A 27858-nucleotide genomic window follows, 5' to 3' on the forward strand; every position below is an offset into this window, starting at 1 on the left:
AACTGAGAATTGTGGTCTCTCATTTTTGTCCCCACAACTATGTGTGTGTGTGTGTGTGTGTGTGTGTGTGTGAGAGAGAGAGAGAGAGAGAGAGAGAGAGAGAGAGAGAGAGAGAGAGAGAGAGAGAGAGAGAGAGAGAGAGAGGAGATTGTTTATGTGCTGTATGTAAATATAAATGTAAATGTCATGACTTGCCCTTTTTCTCGAAAAAGCAGTCCAACGTTTCAGTTAAAGAGATTTGCATACGGCTGAATTTAGTGTTTTGATAACAGGACTCCGTTTTGGCAGGCTACACACTAAATACTTTCCCACCCAAACCGTTTCTAATTAACCGAAATTCTCCAGAGTGTCTAAAAAAGCAGGTGTGCCTCACTCACAACACTCGTCGATCACAAGCTTCTGAACTCAGTCTACGCACCAAATTAACGGTGTTATTATTATTAAAGGCTGTCGACGATTACAGACAGATTTGTGGAGCATGAGCAGACAGTTGTTTTCCTATAGTAACCACCACCACAGCTGAGCCCACGCTGCATAGTAGGAGCAAGAAAGGACCATCGAGGAGGCAAAAATATGCGCACGCACGCAGGCGTCTTCTGCGCCACCTGATTGGCTGAACGCGCTGTCAATCACACCCTCGGTCCCCAGAGAATCCGCCTCAGCAACGCCATCATCTGTTACACTCGGCGACAGGAGCAGCCTGAACCGTCAGGGCCAATGTTGTTATTTTCATAATTCACCGAGATTTTATTAATAGAAGAAGCCGTCTGCAAATGACCTATTTTCGATTCTCTCTTTGCGGTGAAACACAAACACACTTCAGGCGACCCCTCTCGTGGTAAGTATTTTTTTATGGTCTGGCGTTTTTTGATACACTTGGTGCAGCCGATTTGTGTCCAATGGATATCGTGGTTAATGGAAAGGATGGAGGCGTTAATGATGCTAGTGCGGACGGACTAAACGTGATGCTTTCTCTTTACCAACCGCATTATATTCATGTATGTTCAGCATCGACAATGAATGCATTTTGTGTAAGGACGGTGTGATGCTTTAGCTCCTAAGCGCTCGTCTCTGGCAGCAGGATTGATGCGCAGCAGAAAAAGCCTTATGTACACAACTGAATGGAAGAATAAGGCCTCTGTCACTGGACAGTAGTCATTTTATGATAGAATGAAATCATACAATACCCTTTATCAGGGTTTACGACCTCAACACGCAAGCTGTTGTGTGACTAAACGGATTTTATTGTTTGTTTTAATTATTTTTTTATGCGATTTGTAGCTTCTTTATGTCTGTTAGAATGCATATGCAGTAGACCTGAGGCACAAAAGCTCTTTTCTCTTATATTGCCTTCTTTAATGCATCCAGAATGATAAGTACAGGGTCAACGTGGTCATGAGAATTTTAGTCTGGGGAAGTAATAAAACTACAAATGTCATGGAAATGATTTAAAAAGATTTGAGTCTCAGAGATGTGCATTCGAATCATTTTGAGTTTATCATGCTATAGTTATTAATTCCTGAAATTGAAAGGTCTGATAGCAATCTTTGTAAACAGGTTTGTAATCATGATCGTTTATTGGTGAAAGATTCTGATTTAAATAGAATTTATCCTAAAGATCTTAAATTAAAGACAAAAGTAGGGCTGAACAATTTATCATTTGAGCATCGATATCCCAATGTGTGTATTTGCAATAGTCATATCACAGTTTATTATATATGTATATTTGTTATCATTTATTCAATGATTACAATGTCATTTTACATTTGATTGTCCAATTTCTGTACTTGAATACTGTCAGACTCCCCTGAAAACCATAGAGAACTGTTATTTATTGATTTTTGCTTGTAATTTATTATTATTTACGCAGATCCACTGCATAGAAAAAGATTTGATCTTCCCAGTTGGTTTAAATGAATGAAATCTTTCCAAATAGAGCTATTCAAGTCATCTGGTAAAATAATATTCATATCGCAATAAATATCGTGGTAAAACAAAATATCGCAATGTCAGATTTTTCCAATATCGTGCAACCCTACACAAAATATAATTTTCTTTATTAAAGTATTATTTATTTTTTATTTTCTGGATTTATTTTAATAAATAAATGTATTTGTAATCAGAAAGGATGTCAAATCAAAATCATGACACCTTTACAGCATTTTGTTAAGAATTTAGAGTAATTTTTTTCTAAGCATGTCAGTATCTCTACCAACTGTCAATCTAAATCTTAGGGCCTTTGAATTGCAAAGCAAATGTAATTAAGTACTTTGTACAAATACCTGAGGATTAATGTTTTTAATATTGGGTCATCAAGGTATATGTGTATTCTGTACAGGTTTTTTTTTTATATTTATTGATTTATTTTTTCAATTAATAAATCTTTTTATTTTGCAATTTATTTATTTAAGTTTCTTATTTATTTTTATTTATTTGTATTTTTTTTCTTCCTTTCTCTCTCAGATAAATTTAATTTCAACTTGTTTAAAGGGTAGGGGTAGGAATAAAGTTTGTTTAAAATTTTCTTGTTATAGCTGTAAAAGTTTTAATAAACAGATAAAAAAAGAATTAAGAGTAACAAAAAATGTACATGGTTAAAAACTCATAAATATACTTAAAATTATCATAATATTTTCAGCTGCAAATTATATTTTCAGGGTATCCACAAGGTCTTAAAAAGTCTTAAAATGTCTTAAATGTTAAAAGCTAAGTTTTAGGCCTTTAGAAAGTCTTAAATCTACTGAAATGTTGTGTTATAGGTCTTAAATCCTTTTTAACAGGTCTTAATTTTCATTTGTTCATGGATAGCTACCCAATCTGACCATTAACACCCATACAATCACCAACAACCCATCTCAATAAAAATTTTAACTTTTTATTTAAAAAGAGCAATAAATTACTTGGCTTAAAGTAACATTAGCTTAAAAGTTCTCCATTTATTTACTGCTGAGGATACTGACCTGACCTACATTTTTTATTATTAAATTATTATTATTGTAGACTGAAGTAATGGACAGCTATGTTTTGGTCTGTTCTTGATAAGGACTATAGGGTTTGTAACTGGATATATTTGAAAATTAATTAAAAAATATTCAAACAAATTTATTTTTACTGTAAAAGTATAACATTTGATTCACTTTTGACAGGGCAAGTAAAAATCTTTTCTAACTGGGATATTCAAAAAGAAAATCTTTAGCATTTTGCCTTGTATAAGTCTAAAATTTCATTCATAATGGTATTAAAATGTCTTTAAGAGTCTTCAATTTAAGTTCGTGAAACTTGCAGAAACCTTGGTTGATCAAATTTAAACACAGAAGAACAACGGTGTAGTTATTTCATCCGTATATTAATAATTACGTTTAACGATTATTTAATGCAAGATTTGTGAAGATGGTGAGGTTTTTATGACTTCGCTCTTTGTTTCCCATACTGAGGACATCCTATTCATGCTGTGATGCTTATTTTTATATACAATGTTTTCAGAGATACAGATAAGAAAGTAGTTTGGTGGTGAAAAAGCTGTGGTTGAGACACAGTGCCCACAATGAATGACTTGTTCGCCAGAATTATTGGCTTTCTGCAGTTGAATTAAAGCATGTTTAAGTATGAAATGTGCAATGCATCTATGTAGGCAGTATTTGTAACACAGTGTACTGTAAGTTTGCAAATAACATTGCTGGATTTTGTTTTTGCCCACTCAGGCAAAGGAGCAAATCATAGATGTTTTCACCCCATCTTTAATTGAATGGAATGCGAATACTCCACTGTGGTAGCCCAGTGCTTGCCTTGGTATGTTTACTGAATATATATGCTTTCATTTATTTTCTGCATGTGTTACGTTTCAAATCTTCTGTCAAACATGACGCTTGTTAATCAAAATGGAAAGCTTTGGTGGCATTATAGCAAATAGAAATGCGGCGCCACATTAATTGACTCATTTCTACAAATCATGCTGCAAATAAGATCAAATAAATCACATATGCACTGAATGACACATTCATTTGTTTCAACTGTAATTACAGACTTATTGCTAAAAATACAAAGATGTCTCACTGAATCACTTATCACCTTTATTATTGATTTATGTCTTTTTTATATGTAATCACTCTGGTTACTTCCAGACAGTTGATTTTAAATGTGAATCTGACCTCCTTTGAAATATCTCTCTTAATATTCATTTATGTTCTTTCCTTACTGCAAAGAATATTGATCATATTGTAAATAATGTTCAGGTTCTTGCACAGATGATTCATTTCACTTTACAAGCCCTTAAAGGTGGATAATTCACCAAAAAGTAAAATGTTTTTACTCATTATTTACTCACACTTTTATGAGTTTCTTCTTTCTTTTTCACATATGCACTGAATAACACATTCATTTGTTTTCACTGTAATTACAGACTTATTGCTAAAAAAAAGCCAAACATGTCTCACTGAATCACTTATCATCAAGTAATAACTCTGATTACTTCCAGACATTTAATTTTAAATGTAAATCTGACCTCCTTTTAAATATCTCTCTTAATTTGAAGGAATTCAATGTTTATTTATGTCCTCACCGCACTGAATAGAATATAGATAATATTGTAAATAATGTTCAGTTTCTTGCACAGACCATTTATTTCACTTTACAAGAGCTTAGAGGTGGATAGTTCACGCAAAAATGAATTATTTTTACTCACTATTTACACTATACACTATTTACACTATTTACTATTTACTATTTTCTTTTTAAAATGACACAATCATTTGTTTTCAATGCAGACATTTTGCTAAAAACAAAGATGTCTCACTGAATCACTTGTCGACTGTGTTATTGATTTATGTCATTTTTTAAAGTAATCACTCTTATTAATTCCAGACAGTAGATTTTTTTTTTGTGTGAATCTGACCTCCTTTGAAATATCTCTTTTAAATTGAAGGAACTTAATGTTCATTCATGTCCTTTCCTCACTGCAAAGAATATAGATAATATTGTAATTAATGTTCAGTTTCTTGCACAGACCATTCATTTTACCTTAAAAGACCTTAAAGGGGGACAGTTCACCCAAAAATAAAAAAATTTTACTCACTATTTACTCACACTTGTGTGGTTTCACACTTTTATGAGTTTCTTTTTACCATATGACACAATCATTTGTTTTCATTATAGACTTTTTGCTAAAAACAAAGATGTCTCACTGAATCACTTGTCGACTTTATCGTCTTTTGTTTAAAGTAATCACTCTGGTTACTAAGTTGATTTTAAATGTGAATCTGTTCTCCTTTTATATATTTCTCTTAGATTGAAGTAATTTAATATTCATTTATATCCTTTCCTCACAGCAAAGAATATAGATAATATTGTAAACCATGTTCAGTTTTGTGCACAGGCCATTTATATCACTTTACATGACCCTAAAGGGGGACAGTTCACCGAAAAAAGAACTTTTTTACTCACTATTTACTCACACTTGTGTGGTTTCACACTTTTATGAGTTTCTTTTTAACATATGACACAATCATTTGTTTTCATTATAGACTTTTTGTTAAAGGTTAATTTATGTCCTCACCTCGCTGCAAGAATATAGATAATATTGTAAATAATGTTCAGTTTCTTGCACATTCATTTCACTTTACAAGACCTTAACGGGGAACAGTTCACTCAAAAATTACCATTTTTTCCCCTCACTATTTACTCACCCTTGTGTGGTTTCACACTTTTAAGTTTCTTTTTTCTTTTTAACATATGAAACAATCATTTGTTTTCATTGTAGACTTCTTGCTTAATACAAAGATGTCTCACTGAATCACTTGTCGACTTTATCATTGATTTATGTCTTTTTTTAAGTAATCACTCTGATTAATTCTAGACAGTTGATATTGAATGTGAATCTGACCTCCTTTTAAATATCTCTCTTAGATTAAAGGAATTTAATATTAATTTATGTTCTTTTCTCACTGCAAAGAATATAGATAATATTGTAAACCATGTTCAGTTTCTTGCAGACCATTCATTTCACTTTATAAGACCTTAAAGGTGGATATTTCACCTTAAAATTACAATTTTTTACTTGCTACACTCTCAGAAATAAAGGTACAGGAGCTGTCACTGGGGCAGTACCTTCTCAAAAGATACATATTTGTACCCAAAGGGTCCACAGTGGTACCTCGAAGGTGCATATCAGTGTCCAAATGTACCTAAAAAGTACCTTTGAGGTACCATTATGGACCCTTCAGGTACAAATATGTACCTTTTAAAAAGGTACTGCCCCAGTGACAGCTCCTGTACCTTTATTTCTGAGAGTGTATTTACTTACACTTGTGTGGTTTCACACTTTTATGAGATTCTTTCTTTTTCACATATGCACTGAATAACACATTCATTTGTTTTCACTGTAATTACAGACTTTTTGCTGTCTCACCGCATCACTTGATGACTTTATTATTGATTTATGTCTCTTTTTTTTTTATAAGTAATCACTGTTTACTTCCAGACATTTGATTTTGTATGTGAATCTGACCTCCTTTTAAATATCTCTCTTAAATTGAAGGACTTTAATTTTGCTTTTCCATTTATGTCCTTTCCTCACTGCACAGAATATAGATAATGGGCTGTGTGCAATGTAAGGACAAAGAGGCAACCAAACTCACAGACGACAGAGAAACTAGCGTCTCGCAGCATGCGGGATATCGATATGGGTCTGATCCGACTCCTCAGCACTACCCCAGCTTTGGAGTCACCGCTATTCCCAACTACAACAACTTCCATGCGCCTGTCAGTCAGGGGGTGACCGTGTTTGGTGGCGTGAACTCTTCGTCGCACTCGGGAACGCTACGATCCCGGGGAGGAACAGGTAAAACTAATTAGAGGCTTAGCTGTTCTGGTACTCGAATGTGAAATGTCATCAAACTGTCCTGGAGTTTACTTCCCTTTGTAATCATTACTGTATTGTGGCTGTTTTACTGCTCCACATCATTCCATTGAAGAAATAATACTTCTTGTTAAAGGGATAGTTCACCCAAAAATGAAAATATGCGGTTAATTTTACACACTCTTAAGGGATTCAAAATGTAGGTGACTTTTTTTCTGCAGAACATTAAAACTCTGCTCCTTGGTGATTCATTAAGTGTAATTCAATGGCTAATGGCCTCTTTAGATAAAAACACATTTTCTTTCAGCTTTATTTGAGGTCAAAAAATACAGTCAAAGTAAAATAACTGTTGTTAACGTGCTCAGGACTATTTGCAAAGGAAAAATGTTGCAAATAATGTTCAGTTTCTTGCACAGACCATTCATTTAACTTTACAAGACCTTAAATGTGAACAGTTCACCCCAAAATTAAAATGTACTTACTATTTGCTCACCCTTTTGTGGTTTCAAACTTTTATGGGTTTCTTTCTTCTGTTAAAATCTATAGAAGTTGTTTTGAAGAAACTTGAAAATCTGTAATAATAGGAAAACAAATACAATGGAAGTCAATGGTTACAGGTTTAAGGCGTTCTTCAAAATATTTTCTTTTGCATTTAACAGAAGAAAGAAAGTCAAATAGGTTTTAAAGAAGTGAGTAAATGATGACATTTTCATTTTAGGTGAGATATCATTTTAATATATCATCGAGAGCAACAGGAAATCATTTTGTTTTGTTTGTATGGGTTTTTTTTTAACCTCAAAGTGCTGGCAGCCATTGACTTTCATTTTAATAATCACCCAGATGTTTTTAGCCAAAAATCCTTAATAATGTTCTACTGAATAATACAGACACCTACATTTATGACTGTTATTTAAAAAAATATTTTCATTTTTGGGTAAACTATCCCATATTAACTTATTTTGTTGGCTGACATCATCGTGATCACTCATTTTTTCACTCCTTTCTCTTGGCTGGACTCTGGTATCAAGCACATTTTTTATGATCCAATCAAGTCTGATGAAACAAAAATCAACTCCTGGCGTACTTTCCCCCATTTAATATCCTTTTTTTAAATCTGGAAACATTTAACAGAAGTATAATAGGTTGCTAATGCTGCATTTTGTTCCTATCATCATTATAAAAATATCCCAGGAATCTCTACTCTCAAGCATTCTGTTTTGCACATTGTTGAGACATTGTAATATTTCTATAAATTGATGGATTGTTTTTGACTTTGTCAGTAAGCTTGTGTTATTTCCCACATCTTTTGCAGGAGTCACACTCTTTGTAGCACTTTATGATTATGAGGCAAGGTCAGAGGATGACCTGAGCTTCAGGAAAGGGGAAAAGTTCCAGATTTTAAATAGCACGTGAGTATATACTACATATTTTATGAGACAAACGGTTCTTAACTATTTAAATATCTAAAATAATAACCAAAAATCAATTTGTCATGTTAATATAATGATAAATATATAAGCCTTTTCACTTTTTTTCTCTTACCTTTCAAGTGCCTTGGACTTATCATTTTCTTTGTTTATATTTTTAAATCCCTTTTCCATGAGCATAGACACATTAATCACTCCCCGAAGCATTTTTGTTTGATTTTGGATTTATATCTGAAATAATAATTTTAAGTGCTTAACTATTGAAATTTTAACTATGATTTGGGTTCAGTAAGATTTATTATGGTTTTGAAAGAAGTCTCTTCTGCTGAGCACAATAGGGTATAGGCACAGCTAGTGTTTTTCAGCCAATGATAAATTCCGGTGGAAGCTTAATCTGAGTGTTTTCAATTTCATAAAGTTTCTTTTACAGCATCTGTGTTGTAATGTCATTAAAATACATCCAGTTTACTAGACTTAAGCATTCATTTAGTTGTTCAAGCGTTAAATGAGATGAAAGACCGTGTAACCGCTAGCTCCGTCTGGAGCAGCAGGCGAACACAGAAACTCCATTGAAAATACTGGGGTAAAATAAACTGTCATATTTTAAAGACATAATGGGGAAAACTGAATTTAATGCAGTGCTTCTTGTCTGGTCTTGTCTAAGACCCACTTCATATAGTATATCTATCAGGCAGTGAAGATCACTGATTTTTAAAGAAATCAGACAGTTCACCAGAAGCGCTGAGGCTGGCTGGCTGAAATTAAAAGTCTGTGTGCATATAGCCTTTTCCATTTATGTAATATTGTGAAAAATGTAAACGTCTAATTTATATTTTAATGTAGCTCAAAATATATAATATATTTTTAAACATTTAAGTTGAAAACATCTTCAGTGTGAGATTATGATTCAGAAACCATTCTAAATGCTTATTTGTGCATTAATAATTATTATTTAGTCGGCGCAATAACCTAGTGGTTAGCGCGCCGACATATGGAGCAGTAGCACGTTAAGGCGTCCCAAGTTCGAATCCCGGCTCGAGTACATTTCCCTACCCTACCCCCCTCTCTCTCTCCAACTTCGCTTCCTGTCTAAATACTGCCCTATCTAATTAAAACAGGCAAAAAATATATTATTATTTATTAATTATTATCATCATTAATGCCTACTTATGATTTTTGTGTAAACGTTCACATGATTTTCAGATAGTTTTGATAAATTTTAAGTCCATTAACAGCATTTATTTGAAGTATACAGTTGAAGTCAGTATTATTAGCCCTCCTGAATTATTATATTTTCTAACCCAATTTCTGTTTAACTGGTTTTCAACATATTTCTAAACATAATAGTTTTAATAACTAATTTCTAATAACTGATTTCTTTTATCTTTGCCATGATGACAGTAAATAATATTTTACTAGATATTTTCTACTAGTAGTAAGTTTAAAGTGCAATTTTAAAGGTTTAACTACATTAATGAGGTTGATTAGGCAAGGTAGGGTAATCACGCATTGTATAATGATTGTTTGTTCTGTAGACAATCGAAAAAATATATATTGCTTAAGGGGGCTAATAATATTGACCTTAAAATGGTTTAAAAAATGTAAAACTGTGTTTATTCTAGCTGAAATAAAACAAATAAGACTTTCTCCAGAAGAAAAAATATTATAGCAAATACTGTGAAAAATTCCTTGCTCTGTTAAACATAATTTGGGAAATATTTGAGAAGGGAAAAAATAATTTGCAGGAAGACTAATAATTTTGACTTCAACAGTAAATCTTTAATCACTGTATTCTCATATCAACTTTAATGCAGTCTTGCTGAAATAAATAAAAAAAGAAAACAAGTTCAGATTCGTTCAACAAAATCTTAAAAACTTTTGGACAGATATTTTCATCTATTTACATTGGGGTTTTAGGTGTGCAGTTTTCCTCTCTGTAAGTGAAACTTGACCTACAAGAAGTGTTTTCATTGTTTATATGTTCTCTCGCACCTGTTGCTGTATATCAGGGAAGGAGACTGGTGGGAGGCACGCTCTCTCACTACAGGTGGAACAGGATACATACCTAGTAATTATGTGGCTCCAGTCGACTCCATACAGGCAGAAGAGTAAGTTCCGCTTTAGTGCTAAAATAGACAAAAGCGAAATATAAATAGCTGGACTGTACTGAAGAACAATGTCTGCTCTTTTTGCATGCTATTTTCATTGGAGCAAATGCAATAACATAACTTTGTCTTGTGGTTATACTGTTAACCGAACCATGTATCCCTTTGTAGTTGGTACTTTGGAAAACTAGGCCGTAAAGATGCAGAACGGCAACTGCTGTCAAATGGAAATCCCAGAGGCACTTTCCTTATAAGGGAGAGTGAGACCACGAAAGGTAATTTGGATTTGCACAAACCAATTCATACTGTAGTTTATGCTACCATTAACATGTTTGGGGTCGGTAAGAAGTTTTAATATTTTCGAAGAAGTCTCTTATGTTCACTGAGGCTGCATTTATTTGACACAGCTGCCAAAATGCAGTAAAACAGAAATATTATTACACTTTATTAGAACTGTTTTCAATTTTGTTGTAATTAAAAATGCAATTGACTTACAACAGATATAAGGGTGACACGGTGGCTCAGTGGTTAGCACTGTCACCTCACAGCAAGAAAGTCACTGGTTCGAGTCCGTCAGTTTGCATTTCTGTGTGGGTTTTGCATGTTCTCACTGTGTTGGCGTGGGTGCTCCGGTTTCCCCCACAGTCCAAAGACATGCGCTACAGGTGAATTCAATAAACTAAATTGGCTGTAGTGTATGAGTGAGTGTGTGAATGTGAGTGTGTATGGGTGTTTCCTAGTACTGGATTACAGCTGGAAGGGCATCCGCTGCATAAAACATATGCCGGAATAATTGGCGGTTCATTCCACTGTGGCGACCCCTAATAAATAAGGGATTAAGCCGAAGGAAAATGACTGAATGCATGAAAGAACATTTCATTTAGTACAATACAGTGTAAAAGGTTTTTTTTTGCATGTAAAGGCTGATTTATACTTCTGTGTCAAGCGCACGTCTATGCTCCGGCGCAGCCTTCGCGTGGTTGCATAGCCCTCGCCGTATCTGCAATGTGGAGTTGCGATTATTATTGTTGATCAGCAATGAAGAATGTACAGTGTTTACATTGTGCATTACATTTGATTATTCAATAATAGGGGCAGGACAATATAGTGATATGCATGAGGTGGCGCTTATCGTAATGGCGAATTGAACATTTTGCAGTTCTAAGAAATATATGTGCTGTTAATAAAATAAATACATTGCCAAACTTTTTTTTATGAAGGGCCAAAAATCAAACTTGATTGAGGGTGGTGGGCCGAAGGTAAATACACCAGACTATTACATTAAAATTGACATAGTCATTTCCTAATTTATCAAATTTGTATTATTAATTATATAAATTTTTTACATTTTATAATGATAATAATAATAATAATTCCTTACATTTATATAGCACTTTTCTGGGCACTCAAAGAGCTTTACACATTGGGGGGGGGGGGGGGGGGGGGGATCTCCTCATCCAGTGTGCAGTATCCACCTGAATGACGCAACGGCAGCTATATTGCGCCAGACCACACACCACACACATTCATTCACAAAACATAATTGAAACATTTAATTTTAGTTTGCTTTATTGTAGCTCAGCAATTAAACAAACAAACAATTGTGTTAGAATTAGAAATGACGAACTCTGTTGAAGACTTTGACCCCAACCTTCCCATCATTCCCACCACTCTTTTCTCAAACGGGGAGCCAAATTGAAGGTTACCACGGGCGAACTTTTAGAACTTCCGATTCAGTTACCCATGTGGAAAATGACTAGTCAAACTTACTCTACAAACAAACAAGTGTGTTCATGACTATACATAAAAAGTAGAATAATATAATGGGAAAAGATCAGTTTGCAACATCAAGCAGTGTAACAAGCTTGTTTTTAACATCTGAAAATCAATGCAAGTAAACAAGAAAGTCTTAAGCCAAAAATATTCCAATGGCTGTACCTGCTCATACATGAAGAATAAGGTCAATACACCAGTTAAACGTTCAGCAAACTATTAAATATCCTTCTCAGAATTATTACTGCCATTTGATACCCCCAAACACCTAATTTCCTGTGTTCTCGTGTGTTATTCCAGGAGCGTATTCATTGTCCATACAGGACTGGGATGAAACTAAAGGAGACCATGTGAAGCACTACAAAATACGCAAGCTGGACAATGGAGGATATTACATCACCACTAGAGCTCAGTTTGAAACTCTTCAGCAGCTTGTGCACCATTATTCTGGTAAATCTGTATTAAAGTGCTTAAACCTATAGGGTTGTCATGATATTACACTTTTTTTACTACATGATTATCATTCCCAGAAGAATTCACAATATATTGCGATATCTTAAGAAATCACTCGCTATGCACTCACTTTGCTTTGGTTTATTCTCTTCTTTGTCTGTCAAGAAGAAAACAATCATGGGATTTCAGTTAAATTTAATTTAAACTTAAATATTCTTTATTATTTATTTTTTCTTCTGGCCAATAAATTTTCACTATTGCATAAGAAAGGAAATATTACACTTAATAGGCAAGGAAGGCAAGGCAAGTTTATTTATATAGCACATTTCATACACAATGGCAATTCAAAGTGCTTTACACTAACAGAGGAGGTTGAAACCATTTTCGCTTGGCAAATCATCAAAATTCAACAATATATGAAAATAATAGCTTATTTTGACATACCTCACATTATAGCATCAGTCGAGCGTTTGAAATAATTTCTTTTAGGAAGCTGATGTGGATTCCTGATGTGGATTTAACAAAATCTAGCCGAAACTATAATATTTTTCTATATTATTTGCAGTGTATAGATAAATGTGGTCTTGGTTATAGCATTTCATTATAAATACATCATATATTATCTTTATAAATATTTGGGAACACTTTAAGTACCAATTCGCACTATTTTTTATTGCTTATTTCTAGCCTGTTATTAAGATTTTAGCTGTATATTTATATGTCTGCATGATCTTTACATGCTAATCCTACTTAATACCTAAACCTGACTACTAGCTTACTACTAATAATAAGCAGCAAATTAGGAGTTTATTGAACTATAAGTCAGTTAATAGTTTGTTGATAGCAAGAATTTTACCTTAAAATAAACTGCAGCCAAACATGCTTAAGAAAGCTTGAAGAACACAAACAAACCATGTACTGTTGCTGAATTTACAGTAGAGCTTGTTGATTTTAATCCTAGTTTTGTGATTCAAAACATTTCTATCTGCATTTTATTCTGCTAGAAAGATTGTTGAACGACTGCATTCAAAGTTATATACAAGTAATTATCTAACTAAACTATTAAACTGCTTAAATGGTTTCTGTAAAGAATGAACGTGTATAGTGTGGATGAAATTTAGACGTAGTACATTAGCCATGTTGTTACTGTCCTGTGACCTATCTGCATCAATCACACCGCTTTACTAGCATTCATAAATCCTCTCTCGCGGCCTCATGAGATAGTAAAGTGTCCATCAGATGCACACTTTAGAATCTAGCTGTATATAGTAGGCCAGAGAAGTAGTTTTTAACTAGTCTTACAGTATATGAATACTGAAAATTCAGACATACTGTACATCTTTTGTAAAATATCTTTGTCTTCTACAGAGAGCTTGTTTTGTTTTGTATTAATGAAGTTTGACTTGACATTTCTAGGTTGCTTAACTAGTTTTTAAGTTCTGTTTTAATTTTGAAAGGAATAGTTCACACAAAAAAATTATATTTTCTCACAATTTACTCAAACTCAAATGGTTCTAAACATTTATGAATTTTTAAACTAAGTTCTCTCTTCTGTTGAAAACAAGACCAGATATTCAGAGGAATGTTGGAAAGAAGCTGCCATTGACATCCATAGTAAAAATACTGTGAAAGTCAATAGCTATTTTTTCCAACATTTTTCAGAATATCTTCCTTTGTGTCAGCAGAAGAAAGAAATGTAAACAAGTTTGAAACAAGTGGAGAGTGAATAAATGGTGACATTTTCTTATTTGTTATTGTCATTTGATAATTCTATAGGAATAAATATGTTAATATTATAGAAATAAAAATGTAAACGATACAAGTTTAAAATATTTGTACATTTATTAAATGCAGCCCATTTGCATTATAGCGACTTAACAATGCATCTTATTGGTATTTGACTCCTATGAGTTCTGCTTGCAAACTTTCCATGCAAGGGCGCCCTCCAGTGTTGTGTATGAATGAAACAAAGTACGTGTAAGTGTTTAGCATGTATTATCATATGTGCAATAATATTTTTATATGGTCCGACAACAACTAAAAAGTATATTATGATCATCATTAAAACTGCAATATTTTCACATCCCTTATTGTGTTAAAAAATGTGTTGATTTTAAATGCTAAACTAACAGTGTAATCTGTTACCATTTCTTTATTCAGCCCGGGCTGCAGGACTTTGTTGCCGTTTAATAGTCCCGTGCCATAAAGGCATGCCCCGCCTCGCAGACCTGTCCGTCAAAACCAAAGATGTATGGGAAATCCCACGGGAGTCACTTCAGCTCATCAAACGATTGGGGAATGGACAGTTCGGAGAGGTCTGGATGGGTAAGAGATTACCACAAGCACATGTCTAATAAAAGAGTTTGATAGTCATGCATTAATTCCACGGGTATAAATCTAGGCCTGTCAGGAAGCAGAGAACATTTCCTTTTGTCAAAAGAAAGCCAGCCGTCTTGGAGGGATTTATGCGTAGTTCCTTTAAGGATTCTGTGACTCAGTATGAAATCTCATCTCTCTCTGAATGGCAGGCACTTGGAACGGCAACACTAAAGTGGCAGTGAAGACCTTGAAACCAGGCACAATGTCCCCAGAGTCATTCCTGGAGGAGGCTCAGATAATGAAGAAACTGAGGCATGACAAGCTGGTGCAGCTGTATGCGGTCGTCTCTGAAGAACCCATCTACATTGTGACAGAATATATGAGCAAAGGTGGGAATGGCTTCGCAAACAGGAGTGCTAAATATAAAGACTGCTCTTTTGAAGGAGTTCTGGAAAATAGCGTCATGGCTTTCACTAAAAATATTAAAGTTATACTTCACCCAAAAATGAAAATTTACTCAATATGTTCTCTCCCTCAAGTGGTTCCATACCTTTATGAGTTTCTATTTTCTTACACAAAATGAGATATTTCGAAAAATGTTCAAAACCTGTAACCAATGACGTCCATATTACAGGGTGTCCGCGGGGTCTTAAAAAGTATTAAACGTTAATAAATCAATTATGAGAAAATTAATTACTTAATTAATTACTTAACTGTGTTCTGAAGGGGTCTTAAATTTTGTCCAAAGTGTTTGACTCCAAAAAAGCATAAATATATTTATTTTCCTCCTAATATTAACAACAGCGTGCTCGATCCACACGATTGGTTCAGGCTGGGGCGCGTCCAGCCAAGCTCCTCTGTCCGTGTGATGTCAAGTATTTTGCGACAAACGCAGGAAGATGATGTGACGCTCTCCACATGTAGCAAAACCATAGAGCGAAAGAGACGGCAAAATAGGAAAATGCAAGTTTGCGTACTCCTGGTTGGAGAAAGATGAGTTTAAACAGCTGAAAACAACCGCGTAATTTATTCTTTCAAGCTTTGTTTCTTCCAAGCTTATCTGAGTTCTGTTGCATGGTTGTGCTCCATTGATTTATTTAACTACAACTGTTTATTAACAACTGTTTAAGTGAAATGTTTGATACTGATTAGAACCTGAAGTGGCGATGAGGTCTTAAAATATTCTGAGAAGGTCTTCAAAAAGTCTTAAAAAGGTATTGAGATTACCTGTAGGATTCCTGCATATACCCTGTATTAGGAAAAACAAATGCTATGAAAGTCAATGGTTATTGTCAATAAGTTCTTTAAAAAAAATTAGGAAACCTGTAACTATTGACTTCCATAGTAAGAAAACAAAAATACTATGGAAGTCGATGGTTACAGGTTTCCAACATTTTTCAAAGTTCAACAGAAAACAGAAACTCAAACAGGTTGGTGACAAGTGAAGGCTTAGTAACTGATGACAGATTTTTCATTTTTGGGTGAACTATCGATTTAAACCATGGGTGCCCAAACTTTTTCTTATAAAGCGCCGAAGATTAAACCTGATTGAGGGCTGTGGGCCGGAGTTAAATATTAAAAACTGTATTACATTAAAGTAGCAATGCATAATTTATTTAATAATATTTAAAATTAAATAGAAAAGATTACTTCATATTAACTAATGCTTTTTTATATTTAATATATTTTATATTTCATAATGAACATATTTAGAACACAATGGAGTTCGATTCTAAACACACTAGTCAAAGTCTTGTGCATTGTTCTCTACCCATGGAGTGTGTACATTTTTAAAAATCTGACCATTTAATTGAAACATTTAATTTAAGTTAGGTTTTTTGTAGCTCAGCAATAACACAACAAAAGGTTATGTTAATTTAGAAATGACAATCTCTATTAAAGGCATTACAAAACCCCTAACCATCATTCTCCATATGGGATGGCGGGCCAAATCAAAAGTTATCATGAGCCAACTTTGGCCCGCAGGCTCTAGTTTGGGCATCTCTGATTTAAAAAGTTTTCAACATTGATAATAGTAAGACATTTTCCAGACCAGAATATTAGAATGATTTCTGAAGGATCATGTGACACTGACAACTTAAGTAACAATACTAAAAATTCAGCTTTCAATCACTGAAATAAATTACATTTAAAATATTTTCAAATAGCAAGCAAGGATTTTAAATAGCATTAAATATCATTAAAAGCAATAAATGTTCAGAAACATTAATGGGGTCATGAGCTGTATTTTTAAATCTTTTTTTAATATTCCACTTATAATGTTAGCTTACACCAAAAAATCTAATTATCTTGAAGTAATAGGTTATTGTCTGTTTTTTTTATCTTATCATTGAAACACTTATTCATTCATTCATTCATTTTCTTTTCGGTTTAGTCCCTTTATTAATCAGGGGTCGCCACAGCGGAATGAACCGCCAACTTATCCAGCATATGTTTTATGCAGCGGATGTCCTTCCAGCTGCAACCCATCACTGGGAAACACCCATACACACTCATTCACTACATACAGTTTTAGCTTACCCAATTCACCTATACTGCATGTCTTTGGACTTGTGGGGAAACTAGAGCACTCAGAGGAAATCCACATGAACATGAGGAGAACATGCAAACTCCACACAGAAATGTCAGCTGACCCAGCCGAGGCTCGAACCAGCGACCTTACTGTGAGGCGACAGCGCTACCCACTGCGCCGCTGCACCACCCACATTCAGTTATATTCAAAATAAATAAGTACATATCAAATTGGTGTGTAACGGAAAAATCATTATCGCAAAACATTGTTACTTAAACCTTGTAACATTAGTGTCAGATCCAGTACAGTCAGCACAACATTATCTTTCACTTTCAGCTTGTGTCAAAATGTTTCTTGCTTAAAAAACAAATTAATTCTAAAACATTTTTTTATGTAAACTTAGTTTTAAGCAAAATTTGATTTCGGAGCAAGTTTTGAGTTCTAATACTTAAAGGGATAGTTCACCTAAATCTAACATTGATTTACTATTTACTCACCCCCAAGTGGTTCCAAATTTTCATGAGTTTATTTCTTCAGTTAAACACAAAAGAAGATATTTTGAAGAATGGTGAAAAGCTGTAACCATTGACTTCCATAGTAGGAAAAACACTATGGAAGTCAATGGTTGCAGGTTTCCAGCATTTTTCAAAATATCTTCTTTTGTTTTTAACAAAATAAAGAAACTTGTAAGGTTTGAAACAAGTTAAAGCTAAGTAAATGATGACAAATATTGGTGAACTATCCCCTTAAATGATGTTTAATAGAAACAAAATGACTACCAAATTTTTTTAATGGTTTTCAGGTAGTCTGTTAGATTTCCTGAAGGATGGTGAAGGACGTGGGCTTAAATTGCCAAATTTAGTGGACATGGCTGCTCAGGTGAGTAAAATGTTTTGATAATCCCCTAATCGGATCTGGTTTCAGAAAGCACTTACCACACCACAGGACATCTCAATATTTCTCTTTTAGGTTGCTGCTGGCATGGCTTACATCGAAAGGATGAACTACATCCACAGAGATCTGCGGTCTGCCAATATACTTGTCGGTGACAGCTTAGTGTGCAAGATTGCAGATTTTGGACTGGCCAGACTAATAGAAGACAATGAATACACAGCACGACAAGGTGAGGCTTACACTCCAAACTTGTAGCGACTCTTTGCTTTATAGGCTTAGTTAACCCCCAAAAAGCATCACTATTTTCATTCACTTCAAACTATTTTATTGGAGTATAAGCAGCAGAGTTACAGTAATATGTTGTTTTTAAGTCATATGACCTTTGCAGGATGTTGAAGTACTTAAGTTTCTGTAAATCTCCTAAATTTCTGTACATCTGGATATTTTGCAGCATTAATTGTTGTTTTAAAGCAACGTGATTTATGTGTAGCAAAATATCCACATGTAAAAGGACGTCACATGATATTTGGTCTTTATTGCAAGATGCAAAAATATTGCTCTAATTTATTCAGAAACATTAAGGGGGTCATGGGCTACATTTTATATATATTTTTTAAAATTTCATATTCATATTTATTTATTTAATATATTTTTTAATACTCCACCTAGAATGTTTTTGTTTGGTGATTTGCACTGCAAAACATAATCATTGGGGCGACATGGTGGCTCAGTGGTTAGCACTGTCGCCTCACAGCAAGAAGGTCACTGGTTTGAGTCCCAGCTGGGCCAGTTGACATTTCTGTGTGGAGTTTCAGGGTATCCGTGGGGTCTTAAAAACTCTTAAAATGTCTTACATTTCTAAAACAAAATTATAGGCTTTAAAAAGTCTTAAATTCACTGAAATATTGTGTTGTGTGTCTTAAATTGTTTTAAATAGGTCTTAATTTTCCTCTGTCCTAGTAAAGCTTCCATCCATCCAATCACCAACAATCCATCTTAATAAAATCAGGGAAAGAAAATTCAAAACAATTACACAGTTCATCATGATAATAACAGAGCAATATATCCCTTTACATTATCTTCCATTTATACAAAAAAAATATTCACAATAATAAAGGGACTAGACATAATACTTATAAATAGGCATGAAACTTAAAGTTTTATAACAGAAATGCATTAGGTTGAATAGAAGTTAAACTCAATCAATTTGGACCAAAAGCCACAAATATATATTTTTGATTATTTATGTAATTGCCTCCACAATGAATATAATTTTAACAATGTAAAACTTGTCATTTAAAAAAATAAAGAAATATTATGGTGAAAATGTGTATACCACTACAGTTTACTTGTTTTGACACATTAAAGTATGTCGCTGAGAAATTCATTCAATCATTCATTCATTCATTCATTTTCTTTTCAGCTTAGTCTCTTTATTAGTCAGGGGTTGCCACAGCGGAATGTACCGCCAACTTATCCAGCATATGTTTTATACAGAAAAACACCAACTGACCCAGCCGAGGCTCATTCTTGCTGTGAGGCCATTGTGTTACCCACTGCGCCACCATGTCGCCCCGTCACTAAGAAATAATTACATTTATTTATTTATTTATTTATTTATTTATTTATTTATTTTGTTGCAAACTGGACCGTTAAAAAAATCATTAGTGTTTAGCATTTACATGTTTAAGTCTAAAATTTAATTCATAATGGTCTTAAAAGGGTCTTAAAAAGTCTTAAATTTGACTTAATGAAATCTGCCGAAAACCTGAGTTTGCATGTTCTCCCCGTGTTCGTGTGGGTTTCATCCGGGTGCTCCAGTTTCCCCCACAGTCCAAAGACACGTGGTATAGGTGAATTAACTAAACTGAATTGGCCGTAATGGATGTGTGTGAATGAGTGTGTATGGATGTTTCCCAGTTCTGGGTTGCAGCTGGAAGGGCATCCGCTGTAAAACATATGCTGGATAAGTTAGCGGTTCATTCCGCTGTGACAACCCCTGATGAATAAAAGGACTAAGCCGAAGGAAGATGAATGAATGAACAGAATCATTTTGAAATAACAGGTTATTTTCTGTCTGTTTTTTTATCTCTCATTACTGAAACACTATTTTTTTGAAAAATAAATGTATAAGTATTTATCAAATGTGTGTGTAACAGAAAAATCAATATCTCAAAACATTGTTACTCAAACCTTGTAACATTAGTGTCAGATTGAGTACAGTCAGCACTACATTATCTTTCACTTTCAGCTTGTGTCAAAATGTTTCTTTCTTAAAAACATACAAATACAAGAACAAAAACAATCCACTGTAAAATTAGTTTTTTAAGGCAACTTTCTATCAGTTAAAGCTGGTTTTGGTTTTAATTGTTGTTTAAAAGCAACTTAATTTATAATGAAAAGTGCAGCAAAATATACTCATGTGAAGTAAGTCATGACATTTTTTATTTGTTGCAAGATGCAAAAAATACTGCTCTAATTTCTGTCAATTTCTTCTTTTTTCTAGATATTATTATTGTTGTTCTTAGCATTAAATATTTAGATTCTACAGTATGACATAGTTCAAAAATTAAGAAAAAACTAAACAAATCACAGAGTAGAAAAAGTGTTTACTAAAGTGGCTTTGCAAAATGCTTTTCCAGCCTGGATATGTTTGTGAATATTAGCAATATATGTACTGTGAAGGGTGCAGGTTTCGCCCACAGTCCAAAGACATGTGGTATAGGTGAATTAAATAAACTAAATTGCCCGTAGTGTATGAGGGTGAATGCAGTACTAGGTTGCAAGTGGAAGGGCATCCGCTGCGTAAAACATATGCTGGATGTGTTGGCGGTTCATTCTGCTTTGGCGAACCCTGATTAATAAAGGGACTAAGCCGAAAAGAAAATGAATGAATGAATGAATGAATGAATATACTGTGGAAAAAAATAAATACATTTAAAAACATTCAACAGAAGCGCCAAAGAAATGCACAATTACTGTCATAATTATTTTAAGACTGTGAATGCATTCATGAAAGTGCGCCACATTTGTTTATCAAGGTTTTTAAATGAATAAATACATTAGTTCATAGGAGACTTTTTTATTACATATATGGCAAAATTTCAACATGGCAACATCTTGAAAGTAATTTAGATGACATCGCCCTACAAGTCGTTTAACAAATGACATAGCTGTGTATTCAACAGAGTTAAATCTGTAATTTCGCTGGTAACATTGCCCAGTTCGCAAGTAGGTCACATTTCGAGATCACATCCATAAATCCAGTGTTCCGTTGCAGGTGCCAAGTTCCCAATAAAGTGGACGGCTCCAGAGGCAGCGCTCTATGGACGGTTTACTATCAAGTCAGACGTGTGGTCATTTGGAATACTACTCACTGAGCTGGTCACCAAAGGACGCGTGCCCTATCCAGGTGAGATCTGATGCTGGCCGATGCATTATTAGATTGCTAATAAAGTTAATGAAGAAAGTTTACTATTTTAAGTAAAATGAATTCTGAAAGTGATAGTTCAACCAAAAATGAAACCTTACTCATTATTGGCCCTCCCTCAAGTGCTTCCAAAGGCTTTTTTTTTCTTTCGTTGAACATAAAAGAAGATATTTTGAAGAATGTTAGAAACTGGTAATCATTGACTTTCATTAAAGGATAAAAATAAATACTCAATGGTTAATCTCATCTAATATTAGTCCAGACCCGTATGAACACAAAAAAATGCCTTTGTAGAACTTCATATTGTGGTTATTCAGTTTATATTAACCAGTTCATATATTTATATTGTTTATATTAACAGTCCAGTTCATATCTTTGTTTTTGTGTCACATATATTCCAGCCCAGTAGCCTTGATAACATCTCATAAAAGACATGTAATATTTTCGATAATTCAGAGTCTCCTTTGATCCCCCGTCTGTAAGAGCAAGTAAACATATGTACATTTGAAAGACATAAGCACATGTGAATTATTTATTGATTGCAATTGAGAATGCATTCAGATTCAAGAGTTTTTATGCTTCTATTTTATTTCCTATTGATCAGATTATTTAAGGTCTACACTACACATTTTAGTTCAGATTAGAAGGTGCAGATCGATCGAGCTCTTTCTATTTAAACCTGAATCATTAATCCAATTATTAATGGGCTTTTTGTATGTATGCAAAGCCCTGTTTCTTCCTATTAATATGAACAGTATACTGTATAAAGTGCTTATAGTGCTGAATTGGTGAGGTTATACAAACATCTATTATCAGATGCTTTCATAAATACTGTATTGTCATGGCTGTAATTATAATTGTATGTTTATTTTGTTATTGAGGGGAAAATGCACGGCACATAATTTATATTCATGAAATTTGCGGAACATGTCTGATACTACAGAGCATTTGATTGGTCAGAAACTGAAGTATGAGGTGATGTCAAAAAAAAAAAGTCATTGATCCATTCAGGAGGAAGTGACAAACCTCATGTTTTCAATGTTTATATCTTCTTAATCCCAATTTGTAGCTGTTACAAACCCCAGTTTTTTAAGGCTCGTCTAGGGAAGGGGTTAGCAACATAAAAGGACACGAATCTCAGAAGTACAATTCACTACTTATTTAGAGACCAGAAAACAAGTATCCTATCAAAATAGTGGCAACAAAAATATAGATAATTAATTAAACAATATTTCTCAATCGAAACAATTACTTAAACAAACAAACTTACACAAAACATGAATAAAACATATAAAAAGCATAGAGAAAACATAAATCAACAAGGAGTTAAATAAACGGTAATGCATGGCTCCGCAGTAGCGGCTGCACAAGACGCGCACAAAAGTCTCAGACCTTCATCAGGACAAGATACGTAGAGATTCTCAACAAGTACAGGTCATACTCTTATGAGAGCAAAGATTGGGAGGATCAGTCAGACACGCGATGGAAGACGAAGAGCCACCCCGACACTCTCGGTTTCCGCTTTTAAAGCCACCAGTCTAAATGAGCTGCAGGTGCAAGGAGGAGTTATCCTCAAAAGGAAAGAAACATCAATTATTAATCAATAAACTTCAACACAATGATAATAATGATAATAATAATAATAAGAAGAAGAAGGATGAAATAAAGCATAAACTGTGACAGTAGCACACTAGATTATAGATATCCTTTAGACTAATATGCTGATACTATCTATAAAAAAACTTTATTTTAATTTCACAGGTGCTTTAAACGGAACCCTCAATATTTATTTGTATGCCTTAATAAAATGTAAATGATGTCTCTTAATGAAATATGTACATTATACGTTACATTATTTTTTAATAACGTTTTATAGACCATTGGACTATTGGGGCTGCCATTGTTTTGGACGTCAAACGGCTGCACCACCACAGGCACTCTATCTGTTTCTATTGTCATCTAAGCTGATGAGCTAATATTTATGTTGTAAACTTATAATATTAATATTGTTTGTAAACTAAAAACATGGGGCGATGCGGTGGAGCAGTGGGTAGCACGTTCCCCTCACACCAAGAAGGTCGCTGGTTCGAGCCTCAGCTGGGTCAGTTAGCGTTTCTGTGTGGAGTTTGCATGTTCTCCGCATGTTTGCGTGGGTTTCCTCCGGGTGCTCCTATTTGTGTGAATGAGTGTTTATGGATGTTTCCCAGTGATGGGTTGCGGCTGGAAGGGCATCCGCTGCGTAAAACATGTGCTGGATAAGTTGGTGGTTCATTCTGCTGTGGCGACCCTGGATTAATAAAGGGACTAAGCTGAAAAGAAAATGAATGAATGACTAAAAACCTAATATCCTAATAACCTAATATCGGAGGCTGTTACGGTCCTCTAGAGGTCACATGTTTGTCAGCCCCGCATATATTGACAAAAAGGCAAGTAAATACACTGTCTTCCACTAAGGCATGCTGGTGTGCAGAAATATAATTAGGCAAACTGGCAGTGGTTATAGAGACGAAAACAAAGACAGACATGCCGACACATAAAGCACATTTTCAAAGGTGAATAATTGACTATAGCATTGTTTAATAAACATTAGCATCAGAAAAAAAGTTTAGCTTACACTAAAAAAAAGCTGGGTTCCACACAATCGGTTTGTTTTGTGACAACATGAAGGAATTAAGTTAACTTATTAGTTTTTACAAATTTAAGTGGACTGAACATGAAATAATTAAGTTGTCCCCCTCAAAAACCTCAAGAATTGTATATGTAATTTAAAATAAGTAGCAGTGGGCAAGGCCAACCATCGCCAGTTTTAACGAAAATTAACCAAAAGTGGGCAAAGCATGAGCATAAGCGAAGCTACAGATCCCTGCTTGCATTTAGCTTCGATGAGTTTTTCTTTGGGATAAAGAAAAAACACTTCATAAACACTTCATTACCTGCGATCCGTTTGTGTTCTAACCACATATGCTGTATACTATATGTGTTCTACAGGACAAAATTGCAAATTATTTCCAAATACTTAAAATATAGTCTGTTAGTAAATGCAAGGCTGTTTATGAAATCCAGGCATTACACTGTATGACAATTTTTCAGACGACTGTTCAGGAGTTTTCAAGAATAAGAATTACACTTGCTTGAAAATGTCACGTGAATGGTTTGTGAGCACAATTAAGTGCACACAGCATGCCATATCATCTGATAATTGTAAGAAATAATCCCAAATAGGATTTGACAGTGTAAAGCCACAAAAAACAAAACAAAAATACGATGTGTTTGCTGAGCTCAGTTGCTAATCAGCCAGAATCAGCTAAAATGACGTGACGGCAAGCATGTGATATATATATATATATATATATATATATATATATATATATATATATATATATATATATATATATATATATATATATATATATATATATATCTATCACAGTTCTCGTGAAGGGCAATATTATCTATATGCACCAAATCCAAGGCTGTAAACATGTTTTTATCAGCTGTAAAATTGGCCAATTAGCATTGCAGTCGGTTAACATCTGGAGATTCTGGAGCCAGTCTCCAAAGGCCAGTCGCATTGCAGTTTCAGTTACTTCCGTATTAGCTTCACAAGCTGGATGTTGCTGCTTGCTACAAACATATTATGGTATTTTTATGTTTTATAAGAGTAAATAAACTTCCATACAGCACCTTTAAATCTAGCTTATGATAATCAATGCTATTTTGTACCCCATAGACCAGTGGTGCTCAACCCTGTTCCTGGAGATCGACCTTCCTGCAAAGTTCAGCTCCAACCCTGATCAAACACACCTGAACCAATTAATTAGGTCCTCAACAGCACTTGATAATTACAGGCAGGTGTGTTTGATATGGGTTGCAACTGAAATCTGCAGGAAGGTTGATCTCCAGGAACAGGGTTGGTCACCCCTGCCATAGACTAACATTGTATGGTGAACAAAATATATATTTTATCTGTGATCCACAAAAGAAACAAAAAGGTTTGAAATGTTCTGGTTGAACTTTTACTTTAAACGCTTAAATTAGAGAATGAATTACAACCCAGCATCATACAGGAATTTATGAGCCCCTTTGCGTTTTTTTTCCCCCCAAGTTTAAGAGAGCACATGCTTTTGATTTGTCCCTCAGGCATGAACAACCGGGAAGTCTTGGAGCAAGTGGAGCGTGGTTACAGGATGCCTTGCCCTCAGGACTGTCCCAGCTCCCTGCATGAGCTCATGCTCCAGTGCTGGAAGAGGGACCCAGAAGAGCGGCCCACCTTTGAGTATCTGCAAGCCTTCCTGGAGGATTACTTCACTGCCACTGAACCACAATACCAACCCGGGGACAACCTCTAAACACAGAGCCCCAGTGTAGAGTGCCACAACAGACTGCCCTTCAAAAAAAAAAGACTGAGCGTTTGATGAGTAAAGCTTCCAGGTTTTGTGCCATCTCGACCCAATCCATCTTCCATTGACGAAAAAAAAAACAAAACGGACATGCGATCGCATTTTATCTGTCAGTAAAGCCAAAAATAGTATTCCGGGGAGACGTCCATCACGATTAATGATAAGAAAGGCTTGTTTGTATGTAGTGTAAATAGTGTGTTTAGTTTTCCCTTGTATTTGGCTTGTTTTATTACTTTTTATAATGCTGTTTTGCGTTCTTATCCAGGCCGAGGAAGAAAAAAAAAGTCGACGCTGTGAGGGAAGTACGACCAACAGATCAACCGTTTTAATATTACCAACGATTCTGGACATCCTTGACACTTCCAGTAGGACGTTGACCAGCCTCTTTTAACCCTTAAATGAATTCTGTCAATTGTATATTGAATTAACTGTACATGTCAACAACAACAAAAGACATACAGCAGTGCATAGGTAGCATTTCTGACACATTATTGTGGGTTTTCACAGAAGGTAATGACGTCCGCACTGGTTTTAGTGAGTTTGCTGGGCCTGATTATTTTGCACCCGCTCAGTGTGTCTCTCTTTTCGTTTTCTGCTTCTTAGGACGAGTGCATTTTCTATTTAGTCACTTTGGATTAACGATAGAGCAATGTATGTATCAGAATAGTACGAGACCAAGTGGGCATTATGCTTGACCATAACTGCATCTTTCCTGCAAATAAGATAAAATGACTGCTAACATACCTTACTGTTGTGAGAGAAAATAAAAAGTCCATTCAGTGTATCTCACAATATCATGCATTATAAAATAACACGACTAAACTCATAGAGAAATATTATCAAATTGTAGAACTTCACTCAAGATAACTCTCATCGCTGGGCTGCCTTGTTTTTTTTGCCCCTCGTTTTCTCTTTTACGATAAAACGACATGTCTGAATATTCATTATTGGGTGATTCTTTGCTTTTGTTTGTCGCGTTAAGGAATCGACAGACCTCTCTGTGAACATACGTCATTGCGACGGTATCGGCATGAGCCATATTTCAAGAGTGGTCGTTCAGCTACTCTTTACATCTTCGTTGTTGATTTCAGTCAATATTTTGGATAGGATAAGGGGTTTTAACCGAAGCCTGCTTTTATTTGGGCCTATCGTTTAAATGATGTGCTGCATTTGTGTTCCAATCCAACCTCATAATTTTTCACATTTATTTTTGTACCATCTATGTTTGAATTAATTCATAAATATTGTGTTTATTTAATTGCTTCCTTTCGTTTATGCACAAAAACATTTTTAGAATAAAGTGTCATATTCAAATCCATTTCTTTAAACCTTTCGTTTTTTTTTTCCATCCCCTGACATCAAACGCATAATTACGCATTGTTTGGCAAGTACTCGAAATGTAATTTTTTATTTAAATAATTGCTTTAATATATTTAAGCAGTTGGCGCAATAGCCTAGTGGTTAGCGTGTCGACATATGGTGCAGTAGCACATCAGGGTGTCACAAAGTTCGAATCCTGGCTTGAGGACATTTCCCTACCCCCCTCTCTCTCTCCAACTTCGCTTCCTGTTCTAAATACTGTCCTATCTAATAAAGGCAAAATAGCCAAAAAAAAAAAATATATATATATATATATATAAAAGCACAAGAGAGAAAGCTAATTGCATTAAT

General features: G+C 34.5%; 1 protein-coding gene across 1 annotated transcript; it reads left to right on the plus strand.

The window, feature by feature from the left end:
* The first annotated feature begins 651 nt into the window (after nucleotides 1-651).
* fyna (FYN proto-oncogene, Src family tyrosine kinase a) lies at nucleotides 652-27480 on the plus strand. Its single transcript, XM_056476845.1, has 13 exons — nucleotides 652-838; nucleotides 3702-3789; nucleotides 6579-6835; nucleotides 8166-8262; nucleotides 10290-10388; nucleotides 10557-10660; nucleotides 12459-12608; nucleotides 14772-14936; nucleotides 15140-15319; nucleotides 18266-18342; nucleotides 18433-18586; nucleotides 21638-21769; nucleotides 25928-27480. The coding sequence occupies exons 3-13, from the start codon at nucleotides 6589-6591 to the stop codon at nucleotides 26134-26136; spliced, it is 1614 nt and encodes a 537-aa protein (XP_056332820.1). The 5' UTR covers nucleotides 652-838; nucleotides 3702-3789; nucleotides 6579-6588; the 3' UTR covers nucleotides 26137-27480.
* Nucleotides 27481-27858: the final 378 nt, after the last annotated feature.

This window comes from Danio aesculapii, chromosome 17, assembly GCF_903798145.1.
Source record: "Danio aesculapii chromosome 17, fDanAes4.1, whole genome shotgun sequence".
Lineage (NCBI taxonomy): Eukaryota > Metazoa > Chordata > Actinopteri > Cypriniformes > Danionidae > Danio > Danio aesculapii.

Coding starts and splice junctions, on each gene's coding strand:
- fyna (XM_056476845.1), top strand. CDS start 6,589: ATGGGCTGTGTGCAATGTAAGGACAAAGAGGCAACCAAACTCACAGAC. Junction 10,661..12,458: donor GGAGAGTGAGACCACGAAAG/GTAATTTGGATT, acceptor GTGTTATTCCAG/GAGCGTATTCATTGTCCATA. Junction 18,343..18,432: donor TAGTGGACATGGCTGCTCAG/GTGAGTAAAATG, acceptor TTTCTCTTTTAG/GTTGCTGCTGGCATGGCTTA.